This window comes from Megascapheus bottae, chromosome 5, assembly GCF_031878675.1.
Source record: "Megascapheus bottae isolate mThoBot1 chromosome 5, mThoBot2.hap1, whole genome shotgun sequence".
Lineage (NCBI taxonomy): Eukaryota > Metazoa > Chordata > Mammalia > Rodentia > Geomyidae > Megascapheus > Megascapheus bottae.
This window is the reverse complement of record NC_143513.1, coordinates 48,266,232-48,278,447: the sequence shown is the minus strand read 5'-3', so window position 1 is coordinate 48,278,447 and position 12,216 is coordinate 48,266,232. Positions and strand designations below refer to the sequence as shown.

Sequence of the window (12,216 nt, the reverse complement as noted above, 5' to 3'; positions counted from 1 at the left end):
TCCTGGAATCTTCCCTTTCCTTTCAGTGGACAGCATACACTAAGGTTTCTTCTCCAGCCAAAATAATAAAAGATCTTTTAAGTGGCTGGAATGCTTGGTTGGTTGCATACACATGCCAATGTCAGACAACTATAAATAGGGAGATTTGGAAGAGAAAAAGGGAGAGTCCTTATAACTCCAATGAAATAAAATGAAAATGTTTTGAAGGCAGGCAGAAAACAGTGTGCTTTTTTAGAAATCCAGCAAACGAATTAAGGGAAATAGCGAAATCAAGCATGTAGCTAGCAGACCTTCAATACAGTGCTTTCCCTAAAGTGACAGATGGTGGAATGTCAATAATGGATGGTAAGGTCATTTGGAGGAAAACCAAAACCAATGCCATAATTAATGCACTTGAATTCTTAAGTCTCTCTAAGTTTCAGTGCATTTAAATTTGCTAAAAGGTAGAGTTCACTTCTCCAGATTCAGGTTGTAACACTCGCATAACAGAGGGTAATATTCCATTAATATTTTTGGTGATGATTGAAATATTAGTATTTCTGAAATAAAACCACAGTACAACACAAAATGAGACTTAAGGGTACTTAAAAATAACATGGTATTAAACAAGCCAGGTTGGTAATTTAAAATTTTTACCTTAACCTTCATTATTTTTCCTAAAATATTTAAAAAGTAATCTAAGGGTGAGACTCAGTTTATTAAATTACCTAATGGTCCATTTTCCATATTATATGTTAATACTATGCTATGTTCTCACTGTCAGATTTCCCTGTTACTTCAGAATTGGAAATTCAGCTGTCTGCCTAGCATGTACAATGCCCTGGTTTCAATCTCCAGTGTCACAAAATAAATGAATAAACAAATGCATAAGAAAATAAGCGAAAAAATAAGTAAAAATTTAAAAATGAAACGGTTTGATCAAGAATTGTGACATTTTTGTATGGTATTTGGGTTGATTAAAACTTTTTGAGCAATTACAAGAGAGGCATGCGCTGGATTGTTAGTTTTCCACAGTGTGTTCTTGCATGGTTTGCCAGCAGTGATGAGTAAGGGGGCGTACAGGAGAGGGAAGGCGCTGGGTGCTTCCTGCACACTGCATGACTTACACAGGAGATCTAGAGCTTGAGAACTGATTCTTCAAAGGGCAAATACAAACCTTTATGCTACGCGAACATGACTGTATTGATGTGCCCTTCATTTACAGATTTATTTAAAAAAACAGCTTTATCATTTAAATAAACTACCGCAGAACTCAGCATATTCATTCCATCACTTCCTCACAATCCATACTGACAACAATGATTAAAGGCATTTTGATATGAAAATGTTCTTTTAGCTTTTCATTCCATAATTGATCATCCCCATACAGTACCATGACAATAAAAAATGAGATTTTCATCATGAATTTCCTGTAGACAAAAATGTTGTGATCACTGATAGCTTATTCAAAGAAGCTCTAGTTATCATTCTTCCCATAGAACTTGAAGTGTGATGCATACAACTAAAACTAAATGACTCAGTTATTACTCTGCTTGCTTTTTACCTTCTAATCATTTTCTCAGGTTTGCCGGCAGTAAACAATCATGAGTAACTTGCAAAACCTAGAACTTTGTATGTTGTGCAAGTTTGAAATGAAAAAAAAACAAAAACTATTTCAACAAGATTAGATGAAAGAACAGACATGAAAATAGTACATACACTTCAAGCAATGAAGGTATCTAGTATCTTTAAATAAGGATTTCAAAAAAAATAGGCAAGTTGAAAAAAAATCTGAGGTATCAATTTTATCTTGCCCCAAAGATGTCAACAACATTTAGCTAGAAAGTAAGTCAATTTATTATTGCATTTTGAATGTACTATTTTGCTTGTGCTAAAATATTTTATAAAATACCTATGAATATATTTGTTAGAATATACATGAAAATAGATCACTTTTAAAACCACATAGGATTTATTAATGCTTCAATTCCTAATCAACAAAGGGATGGCTTACTGAGTATAAAAACACTGTGACAAATCTAATAGTTATAAGCATTGAACAAGCAAATGAGCAAAATCTGAATACTTACTTATTCCATGCTTGTCTAAGGTTTTTAGAGCTGTACAGGGTAAAACGTTCTGAAAAAAGAAGAAAAATTGTAAAGAATCTTGGGTATGAATTGTATGTAGCAGCAGTACTTTGAAGACAATGTCTAAAATACTATTTGACTCAGTCATAGATGAGCTATGGCTAGTCTATGGCAAGGCCCTTATGTTTGGGGAACTTATAGACCATTAAAGAGAATGATTTTAAAGGATGAAAAAATTTTTATTTGGATAATTTACAGTCTAATTTCTTCAAGAATTATTTGTGTTGAAAAAGGAAATGGAAATTTTACTCTCAAAACTGTAAGAATATTTTTAATAGATTTTTATTGCAATTAATAGAAGGGTTACATTATATTCGCCAGACAAAAGGTGCCTTACTTAACAAACATTGCTACCCCTTCTCATGTTTTTGTCCCCATTTCCCTCCACCCACCCCTGCCCCTCATCTTCCTTATCCTATTTCAAATAAACTAACATATATACAATATATCAGATAACAAGGTAAGATACTGTAACAATACAAGATAACCAAGGGACAACAAAAGAGATGAGAGATAACGTAGTACATTAAGAATAATAATCACTCATTATATGGATTTTGTTTCTATCTTGGAGGTCCTTTCATTTAGCGTCATACTATATGGACTTATGTATCTAGGTTTTGCCCTATTGTAGACCTCTGCTAGTAAGAGTCCAAGGTTTCTACTGATTATGACAAATGAGGAAAACCACTGAGCCAATGTTCCTTTGAGTCTGGCTTACTTCACTTAACATGATTTTTTCTAAGTCTTTCCATTTCCTTACAATGGGGCAATGTTGTTCTTTCTGATGGCAGCATTGAATTCCATTATGTATAAATACCACATCTTGATCCACTCGTCAACTGAGGGGTATTTGGGTTGTCAAAAACATAAGAAAATTTGCAGAAAAATCACAAGATGATTGCTAGCTGTTTTCAATATGAAGATTTCTCTATCCAAATATAACAATTCTGGGTCTCCTTATGATTCCTGGTACTTACACATAGTGAAAGACAAAGTCCCTATGTCTGGCAATGTTAATTTACATTTGTCATTGAACAAACCTTATTCAATTTTTAAATTTTATTACCAACATAAATACTAAGGTAATTTGGGATAGGTATTAGTAAACTCAAGTGCTCCCCAGTTTTCATTTTTGATGGTATTGCAATTGTCAACAGCATTATAGGTCTCTTTCTTTTCACATTTATTTACAAATACACATATATTTAAAATTTTAAATTTCAGAAAGATTGTATAATAAACTTTTACTCTGCAACTATTTTTTGGCATTTTGCAATACATAGTGATTATTTCCTCAAATCAAGAAAACATTAACATTTCACTGGATTGATGAGAAATATTCCATTGGATACAATTACTATAACTTTGATAACTCTACGGTCACTTTCTAGTTCTTTTTTTGCTTGCAAACAATAAATACACCGATGTATTTATCTCTATATGCAATGCTTTCGTTTCTGTCAGATAGACTCCACAATAGAAAATTGCTTGGCAAATACTGCCAAACACTTTATATCCTGATAGAAGCTGAAGGTTTACTTTTATTTTACCCAGCAGCAATGAAAAAGGCCCTCTTTCTCTATATGCTTTCCAGCACTCGTTAATAGTGGTGTTTCACATTTCTGTCAAACTTGGGCTTGATAAAATATCCTTGGGTTTCTTTTCATACCCTTTCTGGCCTGTTTATATTTCCTTTTCTATTTCAAATTTCAGTTTTCACAGCTGGTACTGATTTTAATATTGGATTGTTGGTCTTGATAAGTTTATATAAGTTTTCTGTATTTGATTAAATTGTCTCATATTCTCAGAGTAATGGATCCCATAATGGTAATACTATATATATGTATATGACTACAATAAAGCTATAGCCATTTAGTAATATTATAGTCATTGCAGTACTATAGCACAATGTAGTGATATAATTATAAACAAACTTACTGTGCTGCAAATTATATAAAAGTATAGCAGATACAATTGTCAGATAATTACTCATAATATATACTGCTTGTAAATGGTAATAAATGACTATGTTACTGTTTTACAAAATTATTATGCCTTTATGTGTGTGTATGTGTTTACCAGGCCTTGAGACCAGGTCCTTGATCTCTTCCTTGGCTTTTGTTTTATGTTTTTTGTTAGTTGTGGGACTTGAACTCAGGGTCTTGGTGCTGTCCCTGAGCCTCTTTGTGCTCAAGGCTAGTGCTCTATCACTTGAGCCACAGTACCACTTCTGGTCTTCTAGAAGTTACTTGGAGATAAGAGTCTCATGGACTTTCCTGCCTGGGATGGCTTCTAACTGTGATCCTCAGATCTCAGCCTCTTGAGTAGCTAGGATTAAAAGTGTAGGCACTGGTGCCTGATTTCCTTGGCTTTTTTGCTCACTGCTAGTGAGCTGTCTCTTGAGCCACAGCTCCACTCCAGCTTCTTTGCTAGTTGAGATGCAGTCTCATAGACTTTTTTTTTTTTTTGCCCAGGTTGGCTTTGAACTGCAAATCCTCTCAGTTAAACCTTCTGAGTAGCTAGGATTATAGGTTTGAGATATTAAGTTATCAGCATCAACTGTTCCACACTTTTGTTATTCTATTTATCATATTGAGCCACTTGAGCCGCAGTGCCACTTTCAGCTTTTTCTGTGTATGTGGTTCTGGGAAATTGAACCCAGGGCTTCTTGCATGCTAGGCGAGCACTCTATCACTAGGCCATGCTCCCAGGCCCATCATATTATATTTTTAGTGCTATTTTAGAGTATACTCTTCTACTTACATACATATCATCTTTCAACTCTATATTAGTAAATACATAGATCCATATTTATATTTATATGCATTTATTTACATGTAAATATAGTTAATATATATTTAATATAATATATATGTCTCTTTATATATCTCTCTATGTAAAACTAACAACCACATAGCCCATGGAAGGACCTTGAAGAGGTGTTCCAGAAGAAGCCTTTCTATTATGGGAAACAACAGATAGCTCCATGTGTTTTACTTTCCTTGAATGATGTGAGAGCTGAGGACAGTGACAATGATTTTACTGCCCTATATGGGCAAGGTTAATGTATGGGTTTGTGTATTATTTTTTAATTAGCATGCACTAGTTATAAGGGGAGTTTTACAGTGATCTCCCTTCCACACATGCATACAGAAGAAGATGATTTTGACATAGTTATACAATGTATATTTGTAAGTAAATGTTATTTCTGAAGAATATAAAAGTATACAAAAAGTAAAGTTTATAAAATAAGAAAGCTGTAAACTAAAATCATTTTTGGAAAATAATTCTTACGGGTTTGATGTGGCTGCAGTGCATGGTGTTTATAGTCTGCAGTATTGCACAGTAACATTCCCAGCCTTGGCTATCATTGACTCACCTAGCACTTCCCAACCTGCAACACCATTCATAGTAAGTGTTCTGTGTGCATATACTATAGAAGACCCTTGGTAGAGAGAAGTAAGTAGTCCAAGGAGACTACCACTGAGGAAAACACATAAATGCTCAGGGTCCAAAGCTTAGGGCTTGAAATTTATTCAAATTTTCTTATTTTGTATGTACAGTAGTCTGAGTATTTACAATTTAAAACTGAAAAGAGCCAGGTGCCAATGGTTCATGCCTATAAACCTAGCTACTCAGGAGGCTGAGTTCTAAGGAACATGATTTGAAGCCAGCCAGAGTAGAAAAGTCCCTGTGAAATTCTTATCTCCAATGAACCACTTAAAAATGGGTAATGGTGCTGTGGCTCAAGTGGTAGATTGCTAGGCTTTAACATAAAGAGGCTCAGGGATAATATCCAGACCCTGAATTCAAGTCCCACAACTGACATTAAAAACAAACCAAAACTGAATGGAGAAAACCACATTAATGTCAGAAATAATGCTGTTCACATGAATACTGTGCACCAAAAACTAGATTTTATTTCATGTTCATCTATGGTGATTCTAAAGATATCTAACAAGTATTTCTCATGGAGTTTCAGTGTTATATTTCTTTTTTTATAATTTTTTATTGTAATTAATAAAAGGGTTACATGATATTTGCCAGATAGAAGGTGCATTAATTCACATACATTGATACCCTTTCACATGTCTTGTTATATTTCTAAGCAGGGATACCTGAGTAAATACTTCACAGCCTGTAGGTGGCGGCATGGATCAGAACAGATACCAGCCTGCTCCCAGGATATTTGCTAGATTACAGCAGCATTGATGACACTTCCATTTTCCTGAAGATATAGGTAGAAGTGCTCATTTACAGTTAGGATTTCTTTCTTTCAGTAGACTACATACTCTACCAGAGTATATACCAGAGTTTATACTCTACCAGACATGATTATAAATTGGAACAGAGTGCAGCAAATTAGTGTACAACAGAAAATTAAAAACAATCTATATTTGAGGATTAAATGAGGAGAAATTGGAAAATTATCATTTGTATCAAGTTTTTATTAAAAAATCCTAAATTCTGAGATATTTAAAAATTATATCAGAGTGCTTGTAAAACAAATTTTATTCTCTTGACTTTGGATTCCCCACAAAGCAAATTTAGTAATTTCTTGATAAATCTGGGTGCTGGTGGCTCATGTCTGTAATTCTAGCTACTCAGAAAGCTGAGATCTAAGGACTGCAGTTCAAAGTCAGTCTGGGTATGAAAGTCCGTGAGACTCTTATCTCCAATTAACCACCAGAAGTGGTGCTGTGGCTCAACATGGAAGAGTGGCAGCCTTGAGCTGAAGAGATCAGGAACAGCACCCAGGCCCAGAGTTTGAGCCCCATGACTGCCAAAGACTACTAATAACCTGATGGGCAAGAATTCTATTATAGATAAAATCAATACAATCTTGCATTTACAAGCAAATTATAATCCTTAAACAATTAGGGACTACACATAAATATTACTTCTAAGAGGCTTCTCCATTTAGATCTTGACAAGATACGCTAATATAATCTTTTCTGGAAATACCTTATTTATCAACTTTACTAATGCATAAGAGAAACAAGTTTATAGTAGAACATGGTATTAAAAAATAAGAAGGATTGGAACCTCATTCTCATTATATTACTTTCCATCACTATTCATGTAAAAATTTTAATTCTTTTGGCAAATATTGCCTGGGCATCCATCTGTGTACAATGCATGAACACATAAAATGATTAAATACAGATCAGTAACAGAGAACTATAAATGCAAACTTATAGATGCAGGGTGGAAAATATTACAAGGTAGAAGCAGACAGAGTTGCTGGAGCCACCAACTACATGTATTTCTTTTCTAAATGAAGACAAGCTAAATGCAAAGATCTGTAGCTAAGTTCCAAAAATGCACAGGACCTAAGCATTCGGACCTAGCCTCTTCCAGATGGTAATCATTGAAGTTCACAAGTTCAAGTGGGAGCCATTTCTATCATTTTCTGCAGTAAGCATAATATTTATAGTGCATCTAAAAGATGATACTTTAAAACCTACCTCCATATTACATGAATAAAAATAATGTCCCATTAGAAAAAAAAGCAACACAATTATCTCTGTAAGGTTTGGAAACAAAGAAAGATGCTTAATATCCTAATATAGGTACTTCATAAAATAGACAGTCAACTGCCTAGAAATAAGATTCAAGTATTTGCGTATGAATGTTTTACACTGTTCACCTTCAGATAAGTTTATTCTCACTTGAGACTTTAATGTCTACTTTCTCCTTCCAATTATGTTTAAACTAGAAACTTAAAGCATTATTTAAAGCATTGGCTAACTCATAGCATAACTGAGTGCAATTAATTTCAACCTGCAGGCTGATTTTCACCTTCTCCTCCTGTAGCTGGGACACTGCAGAGAACATTCACAACACAACTGGAAAGTAGGGAGAGAAAAGAGCCTGCAGAGGAATCCCTGGCTAAGCTGGGTGCCCTGACATAGGGGATGTGTGAGGAGAGGGGAAGCTGGAAAAGCCTTCCTCAAATCCAAGGCCCATGCTCTGCAATGTCTTATTCAAAAGAAAGCAACCAGAGAACAAGATACATCGGGTAGTCTCTCTGCTTAAAACAGAGAGATATAAAATGGCTTAAAGCACTGTGAAAGCTGACTGTAATCCTTATAAAGCCTAAACCTGTTCAGATTTCATTAATTTGCTTACAAGTATACACTATATGTATCATATATACTATATATTTCCCTTGAACAGTATATATACATATATGTATATACGTGTATATACATACACGTATATACATATATGTATACGTATATGTATGCTTCTGCACAGTAGCCAGGGGATTGTAAGCAATGACTAGCTTAATGTGCATCCTGGTTCATGATCTTTCAGGATCTTCAAAAATATTCAGAATACATGGAGAAGGGCTCACAGCTCCCTCAGTGCCCTCTGATCTGTTTCAACCCCAGCAGACTGTGACTTCATATTAATTTGGGGCATTTGTGTGTGCTGTTCTCTGTCTGAAGAGTTCCTTCCTTAAATATTTCCATGGTGCTTGCCCTTGTGCACTTCTGTCAAATATCAGCAGGAAGTTCTTTCTTGATTTGCCTGCTTAAAATTCTAAGACATTGTCTCCCCTAGAACTTCTTGTTTCTTTTTCTTTCTTTCTTTCCTTTTTTTTTTTGCCAGTCCTGGGCTTGAGATAGGGCCTGGGCACTGTCCTTGGACTTTCTCAATGAACCTCAGCACCACTTGGGGCTTTTTTCTATCCATGTGGTACCTAGAATCGAACCCCAGTCTTCGTGTATGCTAGGCAAGCACTCTACCACTAGGCCAAATTCTTGGCCCCTTGAATATGTTTCTTTTTCTATGATTCTCCATAGCTCTCTCTAGCATCAAGTTTACCATACAATTTACCATCTGTGTGAATCTTCTGATTGAGATATTTAGTGTTTTGCTTGGTGTAGCGTCCTAGACATACAACTGATACTCCATAAATATTGTTGAAACAATAATTTTTACTTATTTTACAGAATTAATGATAAAAAATAAATAACAAAAAACTTGTATGTAATAATGTTATAAGATCTTAAAAGCTGTCTAGATTTACTATGACCTAGGATATCACTACAAAGTAGACCATTTGAAAACCCAAATTGGTTTCTCTGACACATATATTGAATGTGTATGTGCATCCATAACAGGAATTGGTCTCTAAAGGCAAAATGTATACAAAGTATTCAGTCTGGCAAGACAACAAAGACATGAGTGAAGATTCTGTTTAACCTTGCTTTAAAACTAGAAATTGACACATTATTCTCAATTGTAACTTTGCCAAAAGATATAAACAGGGTACAGCAGTATCCTTGAGCAAAAGGAGCTTAGGGACAGTGCCCAGGCCCTGAGTTCAAGCCCTGTGACTGATAAAAATTAAGCAAAAAAAAAAAAAAAACAAAAACAAAAAAAGAAAGAAAAAAAAGAAAGAAAGAAAGAAAAAGGAGCTTGCAAATTGAAATTCAAGTGAGATGCCCTGTGGTTAACTGACTATGGCCACATGCTACAGAGAAAAGAAGGCACTGTGGACAAGGAATGTCTAGATGTGGTAACAGAGACAAGGGCTACTATCTACTTGTACAACAATTTGACATGAACATTAAAGGTTGTAACTGTTTATGCTTGATCCTTTGATCTTATTTCTTCCTTATTCATTCTTCAGATAGACATGCATATCTGCTGTGTATGTATACTACATATGGCTACTAACTATTGATACTTATAATAACAAAGCACTGGAAATAGCTTAAAGATCACCAATTAGGGGGACAACCCAAAATTCAGTTAAATCTAGAAACAGAATCAGTGTTGTTCGTGAGAACCCTAGAATCCTGTGGGTGATGTAGGAGATTTGACTGTGTGCCTGAGGTCTGAATGACACCAGTGGAAAATCTTGGATGATTTTTTTTATCCTATTTCTAAAGACACACGATGATGAGTATTTGACCTTTTGCAGTAATTCTTGCTGAATGACTGAGTCCCTGTATGTAGTTATCTTAGTGAAGAAATTCTTGGCTTCCTTACCGAAACTGCTTAAGTGCTTCCTGATTTTCGTCATCTACCCCATGGAATGTGCCCTTTTGCCTATTTTCCTGGGATGACTCTATGTTTTCCCTGGGCTAATTTGAACAAATAAAGCAAAGGTTGTTAAACTCATTTATTGCTGCATGGTGGTCACTGGGATATCAATTATTTAATGAGCAATATTCTGAGATATCAATACATGGACATCTGCTCGCTTTCCCAGAAGTCTGCCTCCCATTCTAGGCCCAGCATGTATGGCCTCTTTCATTCCTTAGAGAGGAATGTCACCCTGGCCTCCTCTGTGCAATGACATGAGAAGGCTTAGAAGATGCACTCATGAGAAAAATAAGCCACAAAATTGTGTTTAGCATAGGAAACTATACTCATATGCTTACATTTGCATAAAGGAAAGAAACATAAGAAATGTATACTTTTGGAGCCTTGTATGGAAGCAGTGGTGGTGGGGAAGTGAGCAGATGGACAGAAGGCTTGAGCTTCTTCCTCTTACACATTGCCTTTGAGAATGAGCTTGTTATCTACTAAAAATGAAGTATGTTTTCAGAGGTCAATTTCTTTCCTATCAGCATCTCTATGACATTCTTGGGGGGCAAGAGAAGGAAGTGAGAGAAGGGGGTGGGGCAGGTTAGCCCAGCACTGAAACTCTCTTGGGCATGTATGTTTTCCTTCCCTGGGGCCTGGGGTCTGGGAGGTCACAAGGTAGGACTCCCTTATGGGCTTGGCTAAGCCCAGGTCCTCTAAGATCTGCTTCTGTTGCCTCAGTATGTGGTATTTTCTTTTCTGGCCTCCTCAAGGCAATTCTGGAATTCCTGGCCACATTTATTCTCATCCTTAAGCTCAGACTTTGCTGAAATATGCTAAAATAGCTTAGCAACACCAGGGCCTTTTGCCGTCCGAGGGCCTGCTATCCCTCTGCCTCTGCCAATACATTTGATGTATCTGGTATAGCACTTACACACAATATTGAACATGGTTATTCTAATTAAGAGATGTCTACCACAACAGTCACAGACACAAATTATATAATTATGTAATTCATGGCAACAACTATCCCTGTTTTGTTTTTGTTTGTTTGTTTGTTTTTTTCTTTCAGTCCTGGGGCTTGAACTCAGGGCCTGGGTGCTGTCTCTGAGCTTCAAGACTATGCCTTTTGCTCAAGGCTGCTGCTCTACTACTTGAGCCACAGAGCCATTTGTGGCTTTTTCTCAGCCGTTTATTGGAGAGAGGAGTCTCATGGACTTTCCAGCCCATGCTGGCTTCAAATTATGAACCTCAGATCTCAGCCTCCTGAGTAGCTAAGATTACAAGTGTGAGCCACTGGTACCTAACCACAACTACCTCCTGAATATCAAGGATGTACTATGGACAGTTCCTGGCCTCATGAAACTCATAATCTATTGACTTAATTTGCACTACGTATCATAGCACTTCCCACAACATATTTAATTAATGTTTGTGTATGTTGTTAATGGAGAGCAAATTACTCAGAGGTTTCTAATAGAATACTTGGTGGAAAAAATGATTGCCTTAATTGCTCCTTTCTGCATCTATCATCTTATTCATGTAAAATCTTTTAAAGTTCTCCGGAGTTAGGAATGGAATCCAGAGCCTTATACATGCCAGGTTAGCACTCTATCTCTGTGCTACACCCCACCTTCCAAGTTCTTCTGTTTTATTTCTTTTTTTTCATATATTTTTATTGTAATTAATAGAAGGGTTACATGATATTTGCCAGATAGATGGTGCATTAATTCCCATACATTGATACCCTTTCACATGTCTTGGTCCCCATTTCCCTTCCCCTCACCCCCTTCTGTTCTATTTCTAAGATTAAAAAATTTTACATTTTTTTTGTGGGTCATGGGACTTGAACTCAGGCCTGGGCACTGTACCTGAGTTCTTCATCTCAAGGCTACCGCCCTATTCTTTAGTCAAGCCCCATTTCACATTTTCTAGAGGTTAACTGCAGATAAGAGTCTCAAGTCCTTTTGTGTCCGGGCTGGCTTTGAACATTGATCCTCAGATCTCAGCCTCCTGAGTAGCTAAGATTACAGGCATG

General features: G+C 36.0%; 1 protein-coding gene across 10 annotated transcripts in view; it reads right to left on the bottom strand.

Moving 5' to 3' along the window:
• Cdk14 (cyclin dependent kinase 14) overlaps nt 1-12,216 on the bottom strand; it is a 468,058-nt gene that overhangs the window by 117,731 nt on the left and 338,111 nt on the right. For all 10 annotated transcript variants that reach the window (XR_016535529.1, XR_016535528.1, XR_016535530.1 and 7 more), the window contains one exon: nt 2,070-2,118. Coding sequence is in view for 5 of the 10 variants with exons in the window: in XM_090333066.1 (XP_090189192.1) it covers nt 2,070-2,118 (49 nt within the window). In the remaining 5 variants the exon portion in view is untranslated. The remainder of the gene's footprint in view (nt 1-2,069; nt 2,119-12,216) is intronic.